The sequence below is a fragment of the Megalops cyprinoides genome, chromosome 22 (assembly GCF_013368585.1).
Source record: "Megalops cyprinoides isolate fMegCyp1 chromosome 22, fMegCyp1.pri, whole genome shotgun sequence".
NCBI lineage: Eukaryota > Metazoa > Chordata > Actinopteri > Elopiformes > Megalopidae > Megalops > Megalops cyprinoides.
This window is the reverse complement of record NC_050604.1, coordinates 17,168,908-17,194,131: the sequence shown is the minus strand read 5'-3', so window position 1 is coordinate 17,194,131 and position 25,224 is coordinate 17,168,908. Positions and strand designations below refer to the sequence as shown.

Genomic DNA, 25,224 nt, shown 5'->3' with positions numbered 1-25,224 from the left:
TTTTCAAATACGTCAGTACAGAATTTTTAAAAGCTCATAATTAAACACACAGATGCAGTATGGAATGCTTATAACCAAGTATATCAGAATAATGTTGAAAAAGTTAATGTAATCAGCTTCAATAGAAGGGAGGGCTAGCAGCAGGAAATGACTCTATCGAAAAGATATTTTGTGAAAGACAGATCCTAAGAACATGTTTTAACCCTGTTATGTTTGCACACACATTTTAGAGCCTAAAAGTACATTTCTCAAATATAGAGATGCTATGTGACAAACTGTTCTCTACCTTTACAAATAGGTGTTCCATGGAATAATAAAATTTTATAAAAGTACAGACAAAAAATTCTCTAGGATTTTCATGGTAGTGAAACAGAAGGGTTTGAATCATCCACGTCTCCATATTCTGTGCAATGATTGTTCAACAATCGAAGTGTCATAGTTACCTACATTCATTACACATGGTGTATCATACTTTTGCACCAGTTCGTTGAAGATAGGCACAACTGTTGCATTGTTTCCATACCAGACATTTGTACTGTAACACGTGTGATTATGGGGAGGCCTTTGGGTTGACGTCCTGGGCAACAGATCCATTCCTCACCTGGCAAGGTAGGAATCACCAAACGACAGAAAAGCAATTACACCAGCCTTTGTGATCGTGCAGAAAGGAGAACATCTCACGCTGACAACCGTTGGGATTGGGGAAGCAACCTTGATTATAATGGAAATGTGACTGTGTATATATTTTTTAACCCAGAAAAATTTGCCTCCTCCCTCACAGCTCTGGCCGAACGGGTCATGAAGGCACACAGTAAAAGGGTGTCACAGAAATGACGCTGTCCAGGTCACACCTACTACGAGGGACATTTTCACATTCACAGCTCATCAGCGGCTAGTGACACAGCACCGGGAGTGATGCTTTCACCTGCTGCGCTACGGGCCAAAAAAGGCTCTAAATATTTAATAAACCACAGATTGTCTTTATATGATTTGTCAGAAATAAGATTCAGAACACTCTCCATGTGTCTGTGGCAGTTTACAACAGGCTAACAACATACATGTTAAAACTAAAAAAAGAAAGACATAGTATTTATTTTAAGGGGATAATATACAGCTTTGTCCTAAATTAGAGCTGCGTGGACATGATTTGCCTTCAGTCAGCCAGTGCTGGTCTCTTTGCTCTCCAGAGCAGGCTTGCTGCTTCAGTCTGCGTCTCTAAGGAAGGCAGCGTCTCTGTCGCTACAGACTGTCAAGAAAGCTGTCATTTTATGACAAGCCGTGTTAGACAGCTGAATCGTGTATACTGGAGCATTTTAACAGGTGATGTAAGTCAAAATGAAATGCGGGCATGAATCAGAAGCAGTCTTGACAGTGTCAATGAAAATTCTCTGTAGCATTGGGGAATGCTAGTTGAAAGCCTTCAGAATACCGCAGTGCACTTTGCTATTCTCATCTTTTTTTTTCTCTTGTTTATTCATTTATTTATTTATTTATTTTTTTTTTTGTATTAAACTGACAATGTTCCGCAACACAGATTCTTCAGATGGCATGAGCCGTTGGACTGGTACTTGAATACATGTGCCTACATTACAGGAGTTCCAGGATGTCGGAGCAAACAAAAAAAAAAAGTGCATTTCAGTTATGGGACGTGGGGAAAAAAACAAAAAAAACAAAAAAACTTGCCAATCATTTTTGTCGACTCAAGCCTGAGAGGTACTTCCTTAATCTGTAATGCTTTTGACATGTGGAAAAATTCTAACATGATCAGTAATTAGTAGTGGATTGCAGTCCGTTCACAGCTCAGTAGGATACCCGTATAAAAACTGACAGATGGAGCTGAAAGTGTTCAGCGATGATTTTGATTTACTGAAAAGTGCTCCTGCTTTTTTATTTTGTTTTTGCTTTTGTTTTTTTCTTGGGGGTGGGGGGGGGGGGGGGGGGGGGGAATGACAGACACTTTTTGTAAACCAAAGTTTATGCATTGAATAAAATTGAATGCATTAATGAGGAAGTCGAATAAAAAAACAACAGCTCCCTGTTGTTGTCTGAATATGGTTCAGAACTTTTGTTCTTACTTACAGCTGTTAACCATTCTGCTTCATCTTCAAGCGCTCATTGCTTTGCAGATTCAGTCTTATCCCCCTGAGAGCCTCATCTTGTGGTAGACTATCTCTACCATTTCCTCTCTTACCAAATTTTTTTCTTCCCCAGTTCCCTAGTGGTGGCGCGAGCTGCCTGTCAACATTAGAACTTCAGAAAGGCTTGTCTTTTCAAACAAGAACTGTTTGTTCCTCCTTGTGTGTTTCTTCAGTTCAAACCCCATTTCATACCTAAGTTTTATTGTGCTCTTTCTTATAACCCTTATTTTTTTAACTCTGTAAGGGCACATACTCACTTTAAGCACCCAGTTCTAAACAAAAATATATTTCCAAATCAAATTAAATATTATAAAATGTTATTCTGATGAAATGGAAAACATTGATTAAAAAACTGAGACATGAATGCATTTGAAGATTTTTATCAAAAGAAAAGAAATAAGCACTTCAGTTATTGCACCAATGACACTTAAATAAAACAATGTTATATGACTTTCCATATACAAGGTGCAGCAACATTTCCGACACACGTGCTTTTTTAGCGATCATACCTGACCGGCCCTGTGCTTCGTGTCTGTTTCACAGGTGACAAATGTCGGTCAAATGACTACAGGAAGCTGAAAAATAAGATGCTCGACCTGCAGAACCAGAAGCAGATGAGGGAGGGGAACAGAGGGAAGAACGAGGACAAAACCTCCCTCAAGAAACTGCTGGTGGATCAGATGTTCAAGCACTTTGACGCGGATGGCAGTGGACTGGTTGACAGCAACGAGTTGTCAATGGTGAGCAGACGAGGACAGCCCTTAATATGAAGCTGAACGTTGTTTTAGTGTCACGACATTGTGTGTGCTCCTTGGAAGTCATTTGTAACAATACATTGAAATATAATGAGCACAGAGTAACCACTGTATGCTCTGAATGAGTAATGAACATGAAGTCTTGATATAAACTATGCCTTATTCTCCCTCAGTGTGCCTTCTCCACAGTAAGAACCAAGGACTAATATAATTATACTCATGACATAGTATAATATAAACTAATAATAATAAACTGATAATAATGGTGCCTCAGAACTATTGAGTACAATAAACTTATAATAATTCAAAGGAGTATGATTACACAAAAAGAAAAACAAAATAATGTGTGTAATGGAATCACTGATCAAAATTACCAGTTCCACATGCAGCAGTGCAGTTCACCTCTAAAATGAATTCAGTGCAATATGATGCTTTTGGAAATAGACAATGATAAAAAATAACACTTTTAATTTCAGATTGCTTTTTTGTTTATCAAAAATCATGGTCTTTTTGTGCCATGAGTGGGTTTTAATATATTTTGTTTGACTGCATTTTATTTTATTTTTTTTCCATATAAATACAGCCATTGCGTCAGTGAAGAGAGTTCCATGAAAAATGACTTTGATTAAACTGTAATATCCAGAATGCATTTTTCAGAAGAAAAGGATAAACATCCATTTTCCAACAGAAATAAAAACAAAGTGGTGATTCAATGGAAACTGATTCATGTTTATAAAATAATCATGATCTTACCTGCCTCTCATTCCTTATTGTATATGTTTCATAGATACTGTATACATGAAAACATAGTTCCCCTTTTAATATCTCATCTGCAGCTTGTAGCTGAGTAATTTTTATAGGTTTGTATGTGCAATTTGAGGACTATGGAATAAATCAGTAAACAATGTTGTGATTTTATTTTTTAAACAATATTGTAGCTTGTATTTTCTTGTATGAAAGTGAATAGAGCTACTTTATAATTAATGTTGTTAGAGTCACGGACTTGTACAATGGGCAAAATTGGTAGGATGAAGACTTTTTGTCAAATGAGCAATGAGAGTGACTTCAGTAAGGAGATATAAAACTGGTCTTGCCCTGTGTTTTTTTCTTAGGTTTTAGATATAAAACACCTATGATGTCTGTGTCACTTATCTCCTCTGACAGTAGAACTGACCTGCCATCAATAATGAATGTATTTCACTTACTGTTACTGACTGCCTCAGAGTGTGCTGGAATGTGTGTGTGCACTTCAGAGATCTTTTCACTGATGTTGAAAGTGCATTAGCCCGGGCCTCAGAAATAGAACAAAAGCTCCACCAGCCTTTATACTTGACTGCACTTCATCAGAAAAGGTTTTATGTACACTTTTTTTCCCAGCACAACAGACCTGAGACATAGTCTGTATATATATAAATTCTTTTATTGTTGTGCTGAAATACATTTTGAAAGTGTGAACGGCATGTTTCAGCCCACACACCTACAGAAACACACACACACACACACACACACACAAACATTGAATAATCCCCCTTCTTCTGCGTATTAGTATGGATTATAATGCACTTCATGTAAAAATAGAAATGAAATGCAATAGAGAGGATGGAATATAGTGATACATTAAAATGGGATATTTGATTGGCATCTGTACAATATCATTTAAACCGCTCTGTTGATATGTAGAAGGTTTAATAAGCACTTAGCATGAATCAGCGTTGTTATTGCTGGTAATCCATTACTCAGAAAATCTTTTTCAGCCACAATAATGTTAGATATATATTATATCTAGATGCACATGTATATATTATATCTAGATGCACATATATATATGCTAGTTATAATATATAATATAATATATAATATAATAATATATAATATTATTCCTTCTTTTCACTTTTTACCCATTGTGTTGCAGATAATCAAGCAGGAAGGACTGGCTAAGGATGTCTCTGACTGCACGCTGTTTGATCTTTTGAAATACGACGATGACAACGGTGATAAGCACTTAACAAAAGAGGAGTTCTACACAGCATTTGGTGAGTTGGAGGTGATATTGCTGCTATTCATTGGCTTTAGCTCTTGGTCACCATTTCATTTTAAACTGTGAAACACCATTGTCCCGGCCAACAAATATTCTTTCAACAGACCTGCCATTGCCTTCGACTGTGGGTGAAACCAGCTCTTACAAAAACAGTACATTTCTTAAATGCAATGAAAAATTCCAGATGTTTTCAGTAGCCTTACATCATTGTTAGCTCAGTGTTGGCAGTCTTTAATGTCTGTACACCTTCAAAAAAGAGGTTCAGCAAATAAATTTGTGTGACCTGTTCATCAATATAAAATGACCCAAGCTAGCTTATAAATAATTATATAAGCTAGCCAGCATTATGCCAGTGTAGCCTTTACCCTCAAGAGGGTATTATGGCAATGCGTGTCATGCCATGCTTATGAGAGGATGTGGATGGTAATCAGTTATTCCCTAGAAATGAGCAGTAGCTAGTTATGTAGTAGTAAGTAGCTAACTAGTTATTTAGTCAGATGTGTTACATGGTAATATGTAACATGGTAGTATGTGGCTCTGCTTGTTACCTGTGGTGAGTCTGGGTGTGTGGAACCAGAGCTGATTGACAGGTTTGATGAATAGTATTAAAATGATTAATTTATAATTACAGTTTTTGTTACATTTGGCATTATGACTTTAATCTGGCAGTATTCTGGTGCATGTATGTGCTTTTTACTAGAAGATAGTATTTGATGAATATGATAAACTGTTGCCGGATAATATGGAGGCATTTTTTGATTGGCACGGTTTTTTTAAGCCATTAGCTTAATGTAATGTAAACAAGTTTGATACATATTCCTGTGCTATTTATGGTGAACGTGGTTGATGGGTTGAACATGTTCTATAAAAATTGTGTTTATCAGGAAATTGGAAGGTACTGAATCTTACTGCCTTTTGTCATTGTGCTGATATCTTTGCTGTCATTACTGTTCATTGCTCTTCATGTTAGTATTTTGATATTTTATTTAACATGTAGTTAGAAGGATCCAGAACAAATGTTGAAAGTACAGTCAGTGGGTCAATGTACATGCTTCTGTAAATCTGTGTATTAACGTTTATAGTGTAGTGGAAAAAATGGCCACAAAACACATCAGCAGATGCACTAGCCAAAAAGACAGTCTTCGCACAAAATAAATCTCTAATAACATGGTAAACAGAGTATACTGGGTCAATCAGAATGTGTTATAAGCATATTTTTTACAATCGCATTGTTGTTGCATTGGTGGACAGGTTGCGTTTCCCACATGGAAATCGAAAAACCAAGAAAACCAAGTGGCGACTGACAAAAGCATGGGAAATAATTCCCTCGCCACAGGAGAAGTTGGTAGAGCGAGACATTGTGACAATAGGAGAACACAAATAAAAGCTTGTGAGTGGGTAAATCCATCAGTTCACTGAATATGACCAGAGCCTGTTAGATGGCCAGAGGACAGCCTTCGGTGACCCGTGACAGACTATGTATATAGTTTAATGGCATACCGGAGGGGATCACAAATATTGGACAGCATTTTTTCTCCACCTTTGGCCACATACCCTTGTAAAACTTGAAAATGTAATAGATTCTGTGTATATGACTTGACGTCTAAATTATGACATTCATCACTGCCAAGGGAACAAGGCAAAAGGCATTAATTTGCTGTATAAATAGTCTATGAGTGATGAGAATTCTTGACAGGGGCCGCAAAGGATGTCTTTTTGCAGAGAGACATGGGTAAGCAGGACTTTCGAGACTGATATATTCATTCAGCAAGTCTCACAGATTTCTGAGGGCAATATGAAAAAAAAGGATTTGATCTCTCGTCTCTCTTCTTGCATTAATCCATGTATTTAAAATTCTGTCTGTTAAACTAACTTTGATTGATCAGAACAAAATCAAGGTGAATCTGACAAACAGTGTATTTAAATTAGGATTTGACTTCAGTTCAGCTCAAAGGGGATTTCCTACGCAGCTATAATAAAAAAATAACTCTATACAGAAAAAAAGTGGTAGGTGTAATATGCTATCTAACCACCTAAAAAGCTGCACATTTGCCTACAGTGTTCATATCGCATACACTCTGCTTTGAATAGTGCTGCAAGCCTTCCACCAGTTGCATAAATCATCCAATCAGCATGGCTGTCCAGCCTATGGTAATTGGCTTCTGGTGTGAAATGCGAAGCCAAGACCAGTAATTTATAAGATTACATCAGTTGAAATTGAAGTAGTGTCCAGTAGTTATTGCTGAAACAACAAATAAGAATGCATGCAGCACTATGTTTTGTTAACTTAGCTGCCTCCATTAACAAGATGAACATTCAGATTTCGTCTTGGATACGGCTCTTACTTTATAGTGGCAAGAGGGGATAGAGGGGAAAAGGAGGGTTTCCATTGTTGTTTAGATCCTGCCCTGTAACAGTACGAATATATTCCGTGGCTTGACATAAGGGTTTATAAATGTTTATATAGTGCTTGTGAATGTTGTGTTGTCCTCATATAACAGATAACGTTATTCTCTTTTCTATTCCAATTGAACAGGCTGAAGTCACTGATTACTGGGAGATAATATATAGAATTATATATTCTGCTTTAAAAGTAGTAATTTCGCTTTACTGGCACCAAATGGCAAGTTAAATCATAGTTTCACTACACTGCAGTCATGTAAGTCAATTAAGCTTTCACTGCATTTCCACTGCTTTGTAACCTCAGTATTTCTGGGGAAATATTATGTTGCTGGTGGCCTTCACCTCTTAAGCCGACCTGACAAGGCTGAACAGGAAATCATAGTCCCCATGGCGATAGTTCCTTGGCAGTGGGGTCATGTCACTCCTAAGCAGGTGGTCAGCTTGATCCCAGTACATTAAACTCTGGCCAAGCTCCTGCTATCATTGTAGGTGATTATAGAGCTGAATGGGCACTGGTCATCTGTTAAAATCCCCATGTCCTGTGTTACACTCTCAGGCAAACACTTCCTTTGTAAGCCTTGTTTTCAAAAAAAAAAAAGGAGCTGTGCAATAAAATCATGTCTTGCAGGCATCTTAAAGATGAATGATCCCTAATTAAACCTTAATTTCTGTTGACCCAGAACTGTCTTTAATGGTAACACACAAACCACAGCACCCGGTGTGTGGGATTCACTTAAGTGTTGAGTTATTTGGGTTAGGTTAAAGAAAGGTCAGCTAATTAAGACTCGGTTATGGAATACTCTCTGGGGTAGAGACTTTGGTTTGAGCAGGTAATACACTGTTAATGTGTATTTTGAATGAGGGCCTTATTTTTAATGGTTTCAGTGGACTGAAATGAATGAGTCGACACAGATATGTTCACATCACACACAATGTTGTAGAATCATACTTTGCATATCATCCCATATAATACACTAATAGCTAAAACATTAATGTTTAAGTCTGTGCTAAAATATGAAGCCTGGACTCACCTTATTCATGTAGTGGTGTTACAGTATGTTACACACCAGGACTTTTAACAGCCAACAGATTAAGAGTGCTCACATTCCAGGAGTGTTACATAATGCATGTCTGCAGATTGAATTCCTTTATTTACATTTGCATTATTTTATGTCATTATTATGGATTTTAATAAGTAGCAAACACTACATGTGTGTTAATGTTGTGTCATTTTAGAATAACTCAGCCTTTCCAAAGCGACTGGTAAATACAGGTACCGTTGTTTCAGTCAGGTTCTACTTATCCTGCCAACATCACACCAGCCCTGTAACTGTTGAACACTCCTCCTCACAGGAAAAAAAAACAACACTGGCAACATGGTCATTCAAATACCTGTCAAAGCTAAGCTTTTTGTTCTTGATAAATTTGTTACTGGGATTTTAGGTTCAGTGCTCTTCTGGGCATAAATAGACATAGATTGACAGCACTGCTATGAACCTTTGATTGTAGCAAAAACGCATTTACTCCATGACTTGGACCTTTTGTGTCTACACTTAAGTATAAAATCCAAAAAGCAAAATCTTAACGTACTTAATGTACGAGTTTGTACCATTATTGTCTTTTCACAATGCAAGGGGTGTTTAACCCTGTTGTTTTGTATTGGTTATCGATGCTCACTTTACTCTGAGTTATTTCATCTTTTTTTTTTAATCTCTCACTGACATTTTAAACGTGATCAGTATCCCCTGACATTTAGCTAATCCCTAAAAAGTGGCACAAAGTAGAGTGCATACCCTGCCACCCTTTCTAGGATAGCAGTTCTAAAATTAGACAGTTTCCTCTTCATACAGACATCTCACCCATGTTTCATCCAAATCTATCCTTATTGCTCTCACTTATTCTGTACACAAACAGACAGATGCAAACGGATGATCATGTCTGCTTTTTAGCAGAGAGGGAAACAATTACGTTACCTTGTCAATTATTGAAAATTAAAATGACTTATATGAAAGTATGTTAGCTTTGGTCTTCTTCTTATTATTATTATTATCATTATTACTATTTATTATTATTATTATCATTATTATTATTTTATTAGTCCAGAGCTTAGGTACAGGACAGTAACAATCATCAAGTACCAAGATCACATCAGTCATTGTCATCAGTCATCAGTCAAGCTTCAAGCCCAAGAAAAGACGTTTAACTGGTTCTTACATGGACACCGTGCTTAGAAATATGATCATAGATGTGTCATAAAGCACTCCTTGAAACATCTCCACAGGAGGCAAAGTGGCAATCTACCTTCTGAGTGGAGGCTGTTGCTAGGGCAAAGCCGCACATTGGGTCTGCCACCACTCATCACAGAGGAGACACTGACAATTCCGAAGACAGCCTTTCTTCCTGGGAGAGTTCCGCCTTGGTGTCAGATATAACTCCTTTAGCTTTTGTGAACATGAAAGGAAAACAAGAAATTTCATGATGAATCAAACAACACAGTAACTGTTGCCTGGGAGGTTTCTTCTACATGCTTTCTGTACTGCTTTATGGGGTTTCTATTTATTCACAGCATGTATACAAGAAAAAGAAAATATATAGATAATTCCCACATGGAATAACATTTAATATATTGTTATATTACAGTAAATTGGTGGTCCATGCAGCTATATGTACAGCAATTCTACTGTCTATGTTAGAGAAGGAATCTGAAATCTAGATCCATGAATATGTTCCTTGTATTGTCTGTAAAAGGTTATTTCTGAATTAGTTTGCCCTTCAGCAAGCAATAATCAAAGACAGTAAATGTTAAAAGACATTTCTCTCAGCCTCAAAGAGAATGTGTGTTATGCGTGTTCCTTCTAAAAACCCAGGGGCTTCACATCATTATGTGCAATGACTACATTTTTCACTTCTACGAAATATCTCTTAAAACATTCAATGACTTTTGGCATTATTTCCATTGTAATGTATTCAAAAGCACATGGAGTATGCAGATATATTCCACCCAAGTGCTGCTTTCTGCATTATTTGTAATTTCTTTTTCCCCCCAACAAGCTGAACGACATGGAAAAGTTCTTATTGTCATGGTAAAGCCATCTTTTTAATTCTGGATCTCTGCAGTGTCTTTAAATATACCTTTGTTTTCCCAGAGGAGACAGGCTCAATAAAAGAATAAATATAAATATAAGAACAATATAAGATATACTAAAGATGTTTTGATGTTTAGATCATAAAATTAATTTAGAGGGTCGGTGGTGGGGCCCAGTGACAAGTTATTGCTAGAAAACCTGAGCAGAGTAGGAATGCTGAAAGCCAAGGTTTCACTGTTTGCAGCACAATAGGTCACATAGCTGTATTTTTCCAACATGCACAACAATTAGAACAAATAATTTTGACAGATGCATGGTAGTTGCAGCTTGCAGGGTCAGTGCCCAGGTGGGGTAAAGTTATTAATAATAATAATAATGCAATATTGATGTCTGGTGTTATACACAGTCTGTCAACTTTGTATGAAACAGTATATGAATTATTATTATTATTATTTTTCCTGAGACACACAAATTAGGGCTGACCACTTTGGGAATTATTTTATGCGAGATTGCTTAATATTGGAGAGACATAGTGTATAAAAAAACAAGAAAGCTATTAAAATCATTAGATATTCAGCTTTTACAGGGTGGTCAATTCTGGCACCTGATCTTGAGTTCACTGAGCTTTATTTCAGCATACAGTATCTGACAGTTATATGGCAGTGCATGGAAATATGAGTCACCACTCCTGTGCTACATTTCCTTCAACTAATCCCAATGGATTTCCATAGCCAGCTGACTTTCTTTGTTCTTTGCCAAGGGCTAGTTACAATGCACTTGATGTTTTGGAGACAAAAAATGTCACTTCACTCATGTTGTGTCTTCTTTTTGTGCTTGAATGGTCAGATATTTTTTTCTATAAATCACATTGATAATTTGAGTGCCTGTCACTAGTGACTCACATTATCAGTTGATAGTATTTGTGAAACTGGCCATGCACTGATATCTATAGCACTGCAGTGTCTTTGAATATGTAATATAATTACAGCAGTATTGTGATTAGCTGTTAGAAAGAAGCTAAAATGGGTGACGCATAATAAAAAGATGCCTTTTAGAATAACGGTCCTTGTCCATAATTTCATAGACCAAAATAAATGGTCTGGCGTGATTAAGGTATGTGCAATTAACGTGATGCCTGGTCCAAATTGTAATTTTTTGTTTCTGTAGCTAATGGAATCCAACAGCTGAGCCTGTAAAATAATGAATTATTATAGGAAGAAAACACTGTTTGATATTAGACCTACTGATCTCACAGTGGCAGAGACTTTATGCCTTTAACAAAATTAAGTACTATTCATTGGCATTCACATTGCTTGGCACCATTTCCCGAAATATAAATGTCTCTGCTGCTAATAGAGAATATAATTTCACCCTCTTTGTACAAATGAGGAAGGGTAATGGAAGGAAATAACGATGAGAACGTTTTTGCAAATTTTTACAATGTGGTGTGTTTGTAATTATGGTCCACCGATAATTTCAGCAGAATCAAAGCATTCATATTTATGGTCAATGAGAAATATATGATCCTGAAAGGGGACCAAACTGTAGTATCTTGAAGTCACATCTTGGCTTGGACTTCAGTTGCCCACTTTGTGTGTTGCTAGTTTCCAACAGGACACGTGTCTCCCACTGACAGACACAGTACTTTTTTCATATTGTTCCATTATTTCTGCAGCTAATTGATGAAAGCACAATACATTGTCCAGGAAAAGCCAGAGCTCAACATTCATGGTTGTCTATATTCACCATCACTTCTGCGACAGGAAAAGAGGCACTAAAGTGAGCTCAGATAGGAAGAAACAATATGAACCCAATAAAATTCTAGTCTGGATGCAGCATTGCTGTATTCAGTTTAAGTAAAGTTTTATACAAAGAAAACCTAAATTGAAAAAAAAAGAATGGTAGTAATTTTTTTTTTGTGAGAGCACCCCCATGTGATTAAAATTCATATCAAATGTAAATGCAGGTATTTTTTCTGATGTCTTGTACATTTTAAGTATCACAAACACAGACACACAAACACACATACCCACAAATGTACACACACATATGCACATACACATTCAGTCACACATACACACACACACACACACACACACACACAAACACACACGTACATTATATGGATATTTCTTCTAATTCTGGGCTCCCAAAGATGAAAGATAAATTAAATAACATGTAGTTTCAGAGATTATTCTTAATGGTTTCTGTATTAGCTCCTCTAGTTTAGTAACTTTTGACTGCATACCATCAGGTTTTACACAACAGTGATGGGAGGGAACACTGCTGGTTCATTCTCTGCTTGTGAAACCATTTTTACTTGAACTTGAAGAAATATTTGACAATATAGTTTTCATGATAAATCAAAAGATACATACAGCACACAACTGTTTGGCTGCAGCTTCACAGACCAATATGAGGCTGGTTTTGATTGTTGTTCTTTTTTATTTTATTTTGTTTTTATGGTAATGTACATGTTGTGTAACGGGCTGTATTGAATTATGAAAGTTTGCTGTAAGCGCAGCCCATAGAGAAGTAAGATGGATGTTATTCCTTGTACTTTTATCTTGTGGTGATTCTCTGATTACACAACAAGACATGATAACCTCACTGAGAAAATACAGGCCACTTGCTATTCTGGTGTTTTGTTGTTGTTTCTGATAGTACTGTGTAATACGTTTGAACCAAAGAGATCACGCAATGTTGATAAAATCAAATCTTTGTTTCCCAAAGGACTCACACACAGCTCTACTTTCACGGAGCATTATTTATTCTCTGTATCTCTGGCAAAATATCTTCCTTAATGGTTCCTCACAAACTGTTTGCCTAATGTCCGTGGCTGTAGCCCGAACAATGGCAAACCTCCCAAGCAAAGTGTTCAGCAAGGTAACAGACGTGTCTGGTGCTTTCAGTGTTGGTTACGTGCCATACAGAATGAAATGTTTCAGCACTGTGTTTTCCATCTTTGTAAGTACCAGAGTTCCCCTGGTTATGGGCTTATCAAAGGGCAGTCTGTGACATTATGTTTGGAGAGCCAGCCTTTGAGAAAGTGGATACAGAGGGCTGTGGAGTGTTTTGACTTTTGGCTTTACAGGGCTTATTAAACATTCAGTACAAGAAACTGCACATCAACATAGCAACAGATATGGATACACATGACAGCTTAGCAGAGGGTGTTATAGTGAGGCATGTAGCAACATCTATTTCAACCTAATTGCCAAAGGGTTAGCATGCACAATGGCTGTTCATTTATTTATCTATTTATTTTCTAGGTTTCATGAATTGTTTTTCGGTTGGCACTCACTGACTGGTAGGTGAGGTCGCCAAGGATTCTGCAGAGAGTGATTCTTACGACGATCTCCTGCTGTTTGACAGAGACAAGGCTGTGGGCGTTGTTTGAATGAAAACACCTACTGCTTGTGATTGAACCTCTTAAAAAATGCCAGTCTTTTGCAGTAATCCCTCTAATGAAGGAACTGTCAAATAATTTATTTTGCACTGTATTATTCATTTAATAAACCAGTGACATTTATTTAGAATTATAGATGGTGTGCTGATTATATTCAAACCTGGTTTTCAGGTCTCTTGTATTGTGTGGTGTATCTCTGCAGCAATGGTTTCAGCATACAAATAGGCTACATTACTCATGTGTCCAAAATATATGTGCCATACAAGTCAGTAAAAGACATTGGGGACAAGGGGCATGTGATTAAATAAGTACATCAGCCTACCTGTCAGCTTGCTATTCTGGCTTGCAGTCATTCAATTTGTAGCAGTTCTTTGCAGTTTTGATTGTATGTGATGTAAGAATTGTGTGCAGTTTTGCTGACAGCGGTGGTGAGTTTGATATGATACAGTATAACATCATAGTCATAGCAAGTGTATGAAGGGTACAGAGAAGAGAGTACCTGCTTAAGATGATGTTTGTGACAATTACACCTGCCAATCGTCCACAGAGTGGCATATAACATTACAGTGTTGATTATTGCCAGTGTGAATTGTTAGTAGCCAGTTTTGGCTTTGCTAGCTGGGTAACTCACACCTGATTTTGTGATGAAAAAAAATGGTAACCAACACTATTTACATTAAAGTAAATAAGGCCCTTGGATGCAACCTGTAGAATTCTGTAGTTACCTTAATGTTGGTGTCTATCTCTCTACCTGTACAGTGTTTGTAGTTCAGTACAATGCAAATGATGCTAATAACATACCCTGCTATTAAACACAGGTAATTAAAAATTAAATAAAGTTGAAGGATCTACACACAAAATTCACAGATACTGCTGTATCGAAGGAATGCATCATGAAAAGAATTTACAATCATCATCATCTTCAAATAATATTAATATTTATTCAAGCCAGCATCTAACAACCGGTACAGGTAGGTGACAGCATGACCAGTTAAACAACATCCATGCATCTGACAGTGCGTTACATGCGTAATTTATACATATCTTATATCAGCCAAAAACAGTCCCTTACGCAGCTGACAGTTTTAGTAAGTCATCCTCTGCTGAAAGGACCTGTGAAGACCCTATATTTTCATATTACTTCAAATATTATGGAGCCTGGTTGGACGGGGCAATCTGAGGTTTTTGAGTATGAAAAGAGAATATTCTCTTATTATCAACTTCACACTTTCAGGATGTGTAATGGCCTCTCGCTTTTACCTTTGTTCTCCATGTGAGACTTTCATTAAATCTGACGGCGCTTTTTCTTTTGTTGGAGTCATTAGAAGTCGGAATTACCCAGCCTGATGTTTAATGAGCGGATTGTCAAGCTGGTAAATTAGTTAATTCAGGCTGTGTCCTTTGTGTTGGATTACTCTTGGCTTTTTTCAGAGAAGATTGTATTCTCCCTTTCGGTCTATGGAAAAAAAGCGAATGCTCTTCGGAGCTGATATTGTGAAGTGAGATTTAATTCATAGCCCGCAGTGCAATGGCAATTAATGAACGTTCACACTCCCTCGTGAGTTCATACAAACTTTCATGGTCCAAAAAGCTAACAGGTTTCAAGGAAGGCCTGTGGGTTCTTTTTATATTGTGGAACTTGTTGCGGATTAATTTTATAGCATTAGTGTAACGTCATTAGTGAAAAAAATAACTTTAAAATGTGAAAGTGTGAAGACCTGCTGTATAAATGAAATATGATGCATTTCTGTATTTTTATTATTGCAAGGACTAATATGTGTATGACAGGAGTACAAAGCAGATCTCCTAGATCAGTTTAAATACCTTATGAGTTATGAAAGAGTGCATCAGACAGATGTGTTGATATAATAACCAAGGTCTGGATGATCGTCAAATGTAAGTAAGGATGTTCCATTCAATTAGCTAGATTTAAAATGGGACACTGGACATCTTAGTTAATGTCCTTTAAATTAAAAATGATTAGTGAAATTGCATTGAAAGACTAATAAAGACATAACTAATGGTGTACTGAAATATGAATTTCTCATGAGAATGTTCTTTAGTTATGCATTTGATATATATTAATACATGTAGTATATAATATGTAAGATAAAAATTTAATATGTAATTCAGGTATAACTAATAGTGTACTAAATCCTATTTGTCATGAACAGTGGTCTTCATTTTCATTTTGTTTCAGAGTAGTAGTTAATAAACTTGTTAAATGACTAATACTGTTTTACTAATTGGTTACTGATGAGCACACTGAGTTGCTTGTTTAGATGTGGGTATATTTAAATATACCCAAGTCTGCTTGTGTTCTACAGACAAATTAGAGCTAAGCATTTATGTAGGAATAGTAGCTGGTCTAGTCAGTATTAGCAGTATTAGTGTTAGAACTGGGGTTACTTGTACATTCATACCTTGTTACACAATATAATCTTCTCAGATTGCTTTCATTAAACAAAGTAAGCTAATCAAGGTTGTTCATGCGTTTACTTATTTTTATTAAAATATCATTAGGTGTCTGAATATAGCAGTGGTAAGAAGAGTGACATTGTTTGAAGGACTCCAGGACTGTGGTGAGAAGAATGTTGCATCCTGTATGGTGCGAATGCAAGACAGTGAAAAGAAGCCAGAGGCAATTACTCAGTGTCTATGTCAGGCCACTCAGTCACCGTCAGACTCTGTCCGGTTTCTCATTAGCTATCCCTGATGTACTTTGACCCAGCGCATATCACGAAAACAAACATAACCTGAGTTCAATGTCACACGAAAGTTGATAACATAATGGCAGGGTTCAGGTGTTGCCGACGGCTTGTTGGCTTTATTAATTACATTGTGACACATTCAAAATGAAGGCTAGAGCTAAGGGGCTAAGCACAGGTGGTGTGGACGCTACTGGCACCATCCCCTGCACCGATGCTGTTTGAAAATCTCTCACACAAGGCTGTGCTGTTAAAAATGAGTCCTGTCAACACCTTCTCAAATCAGGCACCATGTAGCACATACAAATCAGGTGTACAATATGACAGCAGGTCTGGGACACTTGGGCAAAGCCACCACTTGACAACCTTTTGTTAGTATCAGTTACATTTATGAAATATGCTTGCAGGACTCTGCGCTACACTGATTCATTTTTTATAGGCTGTCCGCTGTCATGTCTAAGGTTTTGCTTGTCACTCAACTGCAAAATTCAAGGTTTCATTTGAACATCAGGGGTAATCACAAACAGTAAATTTTCTTTATGTTGATAACAGTACACTGACAGTGCTACCATCCAGTCAACCCCAACTGTAGCATAACCATACAGATAGGTTAACACAGCACTCTAGTGAGCAACGCTCTGACAAGAGTTCTCTAACTACTGTCAGTAGTGGACATGTACCCCAAATCAAACATCTATCAATTGCTAGGTAACAATAAGACAGATTTCTCAACCTTTTTCCTGTTTCCTGATATAAATGACAACTTTGTTTCTCATGAGCCATGAAGGTTTGTTTTTTTTTTTTGGTTTGATATGCTCCTAATATTGCAGTGGGCATGTCCCTCTGTCCCACCCATTTCTACATTTTTGCATAGGAATACAAACACAGTAGCTTCAGTCATGACTGAAAGTGATGACTGAAAGTCCCATTGAACATTGAACATAGTCTTGGCGGTAGCCACTCTATGCTTTCAAATTAGTCTTTTGATTTATAAAAACTACACACATTCTGTAACCATGACACATTTTAGTATGTATAAAGAAACAAATGTATAACTTGCAACTGCCATGGTCTGGTATCTGGTTACCATGCCATGAATTTAATTATGCAAAAGGACTAGCCATTTTTCTCCCTCTCATCATCGTGTAGCACTGTAGATTATCTGAAAGACATCTATTCCTTTTCCTTAAGGGGTTAAGCCTTCTTAAATGGATCCTTGATAGTCTTTCAGTGTTTTGAAATGACTTTCTGCAGAGGTGTAAATGCGGATATTACATTTGCAGGCAAAGGCTGACATTGACAGGAAAATTGAAAATGATTCTGGGTGGAAGGACCCAGGAATGAAAAGAAACCTGACAAAACAAGATCACACGACACAGTGAACAGAAATTGAATTAAAGATAGAATGATTTAGTTGTGACCTCAGCATGTCAAGGAAAAGTGACAGGGTACAGGATTCTGTCTTCCTATCTACATCACCAGTGGCAAAAAGCCCTATCAGTGCACTTATTGTACACTTTAAAGAAAGAGGGCAATGCATCGCTTTGTGTAGCATAGTTCAGTGTGAATGGGTGTATTTTACTGCCAAGAGTTGTGATGAGAGTTCCCCGTGGGAGGAGCCTGGGTCATTAGTGCAGTAAGATAATCATATGTCAGGAACTAGTGTGGATTGGAGGGGTGCAGGCCCAATTTCCATTTTGGGAAAGCTAGTCCCTTCTTTCTGTGTTTTATTTTTCATCCCAAGTGAATAAGAATTCATACACAGCAATCAATCGTGCAACAATCACCTCCACTGTCTTGAATTAACTGTTTGCAATTTGCAATGGTTTCTGCTGACCAGTAACCTCTCTGTTATTCATTAATGACAATCTCATCAGAAGCCATGATCATATATCCTGCTTTGGGTACAGCCCAGGGTAAATCAAAACTCCAGTTAATCTCCCCTCCTTTATGACTTACAGGCCTCAAATGGAGGACAGACAGATCCATTTGAGTCCAGGCCTGTGCATGGGCAGTCATTTTTAGTTTGCATTTGGTGGTGTTTAGCCTATAAGTGGATACAAATAGTTGTTTACTGACAGTGCCATGTTCACCTAAATACATTTCATACCTTGTATATTTTTTGACTGAATATGACTGACATGAAGGGAACATTAACAAATCTGTTGAAGGGGAAGTCTACAATGAGGAGTCTGCAGTAGTTTTTTTTTTTTTTTTTTTTTTTTTTATCAAGGGCAACCAAGATGCCATACCTCATACAGAGTTCAGCATTTCTACAAGAATTAGCAGGAACTTACCAAACATATAGTAATTTTTTAGGTACTATTAATTAGTATTATTAATATAGTAAGTAATTTGGCAGCTTTTTGTAGGTGTAGGTGCTGGCTAGAAATGTCCTCATAATGACTTATTGATTTTGAATTACTTAATGCATATAGCTTCAGTGGCACAAAATGTATCAATGCTTTGAAGGGCAGAGTTACAAACTGAACTCAGGCGTGCTGTTAATTTGTTACACCAAGTCCGCAGAATCGTTTAATTTTATTTCTCTTGTTGTTTTGTTGTTTTCGGACGCTGTAGGGGAAACCAGGAGATGGATTACTTGTCGGTTTCCGCACAATTAGATATAATGAACTTACAGTGCCACTCCGCACCAAAATGTGTAAATGTAGCCTGATTTGCATTTGCTTATGATCCGTAAAAATAAATAAACATAAAACCTGATTTTTGTTTTATTCTAGTGAGAAAGTGCCACACAATGCATTGGTGTTAATGAAAATTCTATTATTAATATTTTTGCAAGGCTATAATTGTGAATGGAAAGACTCTTAAATGAATTAGACAGAGGCTTTTCTTGTGGAACCACAGACCTGGTCACGTCTCCTCAACCCTCTGTAATAAAGATCACCACTCGGGAGCTTGACATCAGTGTTGAACTATCTTTTTCATCTAACAGAGGGCTATAATCATATTGTCACTTGCAGAATGTCTGTTCAGTTAGCTTGAATCCCTTAATTACATGCTGTGCGAACATTTTTTTTTGTTACAATTGCAGATTTCTTACAGTTGCGGTACTTTGATTTTTGTTAACACACTGGCACACACACTGACACACACACACACACACACACACACATGCACACACAGACACACACACACTAGGGTTGCCACCTTTTCAACAAACCAAAACTGGACACCCCTATGCAATAACACACTTAAAGTGAACAACCTAACCACATGATTTCCCCCAGAGAGAACATTGCAAAAACCAGACAAATGACAGTCATAACTGGACACCCAGACATATAGCCTGGAAACCGGACTATCCGGGTTAAAACTGGACGGGTGGCAACTCTAACACACACACACACGTGCACACACACAGACACACACACACACGTATACATATATACATACATGAATAGAGTGGTGTATTGATAAGGGAATAGGGCTTGTAACCAGCAGGGCACAGCAGTTATACCCTTGAGCAAAGTAATTAAGATTAATTGCCTCAGAAAATGTCCAGCTGTATAAATAGATAATTTGCAAAAGGATAAAAATACAGTGTGAGCTTTATGAGTCACCCTGTCTGCTAATCAAACTAGTAACATAATGAAATGGGCAGCTCCACAAGTACAGTTCAATCAGTATGTGTACTGAAATGATAATTGCAGGTGAGCAATTATCTATGTTCCTTGCCTTTGGTGCTTTTGGTACTTCTGCTTTCAGCACACCTTTTGTCAGTTATTTGTGTCATAGTCTTCTCATTTCGCAGAGCAAACAGTGCGTTTGGAAAGTAGAGGTCTTCCTACAGTGGTCCATGTATGGTAATCTCAGTAAATCTCACAGATCCTTGCAATACAAGTTGTCTACAACAGTGGACTAAGGCTGACAAAGGGCTAAGAATTGCACTCTGTACTTTGACGAGCCCAGATGAAGGTGTAAATTACAACAGGGTTATATCCTTTATTCTTACATTATCTCTCAGAGATTGTTTTTTTTTACTAACAGTTGAAGACTTAAAATGAATTAGATTACACAATACATTTAAAATGGCATTTGTCACGCACCACAGTTCTGTGAAGGTTTTGTTGGGCGGTTCAAAGTTCCACAGTAATTCAACAAATGGATGGATGTCTATGAAAACACAACAGTGATTTCTCCTCTGAGTGCATACAGCCTGAGGGTTTAACTACAGCAGCAGGAAGGAATTACCCTGGTTAGTGCAAGTTATCAGTTCATCCCTTGAACCTCACAAACGTAATCTCTGATTCTTTTTTTTTTCTTTGCCTTCCCCTTGTACTTATACAATATAAAGCATACTTAGAGTATAAGGGCATGTTTCTGTAGTTGCACTAGAATCCACTCCTTCTTTCTACAGTTAACAAATCTGCATTGTCTCTCTGTGGGAATTGTGTGTTCAACGTTGTTTTGTCCAAGACACAAGGCTGAAAAATTGTTGGGCCACACTTACGCGTATGTGGAATGGGTGCTGTGCAGCTGCAGCTTTCCAAATAAGCCCCCAAGGTTGTTAATGAAAAAAACGCTGCTTTAAGTTAAACAGATGTACTAAGCACACACTAAGTCAGCTCATTTAAATAGTGCAAAAATCACACAGTCAGCTGGAAAAAATGACCATGCTTTACTAAATCAGAGTCTGAATGATTTCCATAACCTTGCCGCCATATCCTTGCGTCAATGTCCACACTGAACCCTTATGCCAATATTATCAACCAATCCAAAAAAAGTAAGCAAAACGCATTGTTGATAAACTAGTAACACTTAATGGAGCCTACTAACGAGGGTCAGGTCCTTCTCCAGCAGATTCTCCTCATTATGAAGCACAGTTTAAGAATACAAGAAATCTGTCATGTTTTATTGCTTATTTTTATGTTTAATCACCCACCAGAGGACCCCCCGCTGTACACCACATGTCAAAATAATAACACAAAATTAAGAACTAAACAAACCAAAGTTGCTGTGAGCATTATATTTTTTTTATGCTCATATGTTCTGGAAATGTTGAAATGCAAGTCATTCCTTGTGAAGCAAAGAGCAGATTTATTCATTTATTAAGATTCGTGAATAGCTTTTATTAAGACTATAACTGCGCTAATTTTAAAAACGCATTCATGCTTTTTTCAATCCTTTTCATTCATAATATAATCATAGGTGCCTTTAAGGTTCTGCAAAACCTTTGGTAGATATCATTTGAAATGTGATGAATGTATTTAAAGACACTTTTAAAAGTGTCGTTGATCTGCTGGCTAGTTTGAGGCAGTGAAACATTATGGAAGGAAAGACTGAGAGCAAGGGACAGCTTTGTCATGTTTCCCTTCACGTTTGGCATGGCTATCTATCTGTGTATGATAAATACTAGATGTGTCGCTCTCAGCCAAAAGCACTGCTTGGAAATACTTTGATCAAATAATGAAAACACTGTTAAATGTAATTTATGCACTTTTCAGTTAAGCAACTGCCATACGCAGATATTTCATTTTGAGGCATCCAGCAGCAACTGACGTCACTGCAATGGTGGTGATGGCAACTGCTCATGGCTGCCCTTGATGTAACCTTACTGTCATATTATTGGACTACACACTGCGGTGGTTGTTCTTCTGGGTGCCACAATGTACACAATGTGCCAAAATGCCGCTACACTAATAATATTCATAGCCTCACCTAATTTTTCAACCACGACTCATCACCCTTCTACCCTTTTTGTAAGGGGAAAAAGTAAGTGCAGTTGGGACGGAAACTAAAAACCCAGTGCAGCTGGCATTTTTGCTGACTGTGCTGACATTGAATTAGCAAAACTAATTGCACAGGGTGTGTTTGCCAAGTGCGCCATGTTTTTACAGCATTACAATAGGGCGCTCAGAGTGTTCCATTAATACAGCAGTCAGAAGATTGTCTTTTTGGATTGTCTGCAGGTTCTTCACAGATGAGCAAAGCTATTTTCCTTGAGACAGATAACATGGAGGACTGTGCCCAATACCAAAGCAAAAATATACAATTAGATTTGTTTCTTTTAAAGTATAATTATTAATGTTTTTTTTTTTCCTTCATATTTCAAGAGTGCATTGTAGTGAGAGGTACACTTCTGCCAAGAACATCCAGTAACTCTTCAAAACCTTCAAGGAATCCTTGTCAGTTTTTCAGAATTTATCAATTTGTTAGCAGTACGATTGAAAGGAAGGTCATTCAGTGGAATCTTATCTTCATTTCTTTATTTCTCCTTTTTTCATTTTGCTCTGCTTTCTTACTTTTTGGTTCTCCTGGGGCTATTAAATTTAAAATTAAACACCAATTATCTGAACCACCTGCTCTCCAGTTACCCCATAACTTTTTTTTATTGAAAAAGCAAGTATTTGGGTCCCAAATGGCTTAGTCAGCAAGGTGTTCACTTTGAGTGCTGGCTGAGCCCTACAGCCCAGGTTCAAAACCTGACTGTGTGATTTGCTGACAATGACTATGACCTGACATCAGCAGAACATAGTGGCTTTGTCCCACCAAGGATAAGGGTGGGTAGGTTGTCCAGGGTTCCCTTAGCACATAGCTCTCTCATCACCCTACGACTCAACAGGGGCCCGCGAGTTGCTGGGTTAACATAAGTGGAGTAATGCCTATTGTCCAATGAGCGCTTACTTTACTGTAATGCACTGTATGACTAGATGTTACCAATAGCTGAATTGGCGCATGGGTTGCATTTCCCTTGCTCTGCATTTCCACATGAGTCCTGAGCTTGTTGCAGTGCGAAAAGCCTAATGTTACATCTGCAATTCCAAAAAAAGCATGATTGAATAAAGGAAAAAATAATATAATGCAAGCACTCATTTTTTTCTTTATCTGTAAAACATTCTCCATTAATGTCCAGTAGTTCACTGTTTCGTGGATAATCAAACACTCAGCACTTACTCAGGTTTGTCAGTCAAAAAATTGCAAAGTTGGAGGATTGAACAGATCACTAAATTGGATTAAGATGCTTTTCCATCTTTCATTGTTATTTTTTTCTAAAATCAGTCCATTTTTCATGGCGGAGTCCTTTGAAAAGATCATGCAGTCGAGGCACAAGTAAACAATTATGGCAGAGGGAGCGCCAGTAATGAGCATTATTGTTACAAAGTGTTCTTGCAGGGTTTGTAATTCCTTTACCTCGTGTTACTCTGACACCGGGTGGAAGGCATTGTTCAGAACCAGGCTTTCATTTCGTTTGGCGTTTCACGCCTCCAGGAGTGGAACAAATTGAGTTAGAATTCACTTTTTCCTCACAGGATAGAGCTATCCTCATTATCCAAGAGAGACATCAAAAGCACACAAGTCTCGTTATACCATGAAATGAGAGCTGAGTCACCGCGAACACACTTTTAATGAACAATATGATAAAACCGTGATGCTTTTATTAAGTCTAATTAATTGTCAAAATGACTTCTGAATGAACACGAAATTTCTTCTGTGCGTGCCTAGTTATTTATTTTTTGTGTAGATTGTCCCTAATTTACTTGCGATTAATGATATTTTTGATGTATTCTGGGATGCAAGCATATGCATTCTCCCTTAAAGGAAAAGCTTGAGTAACAGGTTATCTCTGGAATAGGTTATAAGCAAAAGACTTGCCAAGACAGATTAAATGTGTGTTCTCATGGCTATACTTTTGTTATTGAGCTTTTTGTATTATTTTAAATAGCGGACATCACCTCATTTTTTTTTACAAACAGCTCAAGCTAAATGGATCAGGGTGTGATTAACGCATGTATGGATGACTACCTAGGAAAACTGTTTGTCCAGTAGGGGGCATTCTTCCCTGTGGAACTTGTGCATGCCCCTGTGCATTGTTGAGGACACAACCGGATATGTCCTGTAAGAGACACCATACTTATGATGAGATAACTGGGAATTTTGACTCACTGTGATCATTTCTGTTCCTCCTGGTGTCCCAGCCATGCTCTCTGTTTTCCAGTGTTTCCAGTCTTATCTTTGGCGCCTCATATTGGACATTTCAGTTTAGGTTGAATAGAAATGTCACGAATAAACACACACACAGCCACTGACTGAAACAGTGATCGTTTCTTTGCAGAGGTGGTTCAGCTGAACCTGCCAGATGAGCAGAAGTTGAGTGTTACCACAGCAACGGTGGGTGAGAGCATCGTTCTGACCTGTGGCATTATGGGAGTACGGAGACCCCCCATCATTTGGAAGCGAAACAACCAAGTCCTTAACATCCTGGACCTGGAGGACATCAATGTAAGTATCTACATCTAAAACCTAAGTATCTAAAGAGTGAGCAGGATTTTAAAATGTACTGCCATTTTCTACAGACTTCTTAAAAGTATTATTTTGGCAACATATTTAGTTATGGTACAGTATGTCTTGATGAAACACAGACACAAATTTGTACCAGACATCCAAAAAACTAAGCCCAGCTTATTAATGCACTGATGATTATTTTGAATGATTCATAGGGAGTACTGAGCATACAAAATTGAACTCAAAAAACAACAGACAAAAGGTGATTGGTACAAATGGGGACAGTACCAGAGGAAATGAGTGACAGCATAATTTCATCATTTTTACAAAATAATGGATATTTGACCGAATGGAATGAAAGTAGACTCAAATAAACAAATAGGGTTAGAATGGGCAAAAGGGAGGACAGTGCAAACTGAATCATGATTGGATTAATGGAA

The 25,224-nt window shown here is 37.5% G+C and overlaps 1 protein-coding gene across 7 annotated transcripts in view; it reads left to right on the top strand.

The window, feature by feature from the left end:
* LOC118769776 (follistatin-related protein 5-like) overlaps positions 1-25,224 on the top strand; it is a 119,080-nt gene that overhangs the window by 57,593 nt on the left and 36,263 nt on the right. For all 7 annotated transcript variants that reach the window (XM_036517089.1, XM_036517087.1, XM_036517085.1 and 4 more), the window contains exons 5-7: positions 2,682-2,878; positions 4,806-4,926; positions 24,615-24,781. In XM_036517089.1, the coding sequence (XP_036372982.1) occupies positions 2,682-2,878; positions 4,806-4,926; positions 24,615-24,781 (485 nt within the window). The remainder of the gene's footprint in view (positions 1-2,681; positions 2,879-4,805; positions 4,927-24,614; positions 24,782-25,224) is intronic.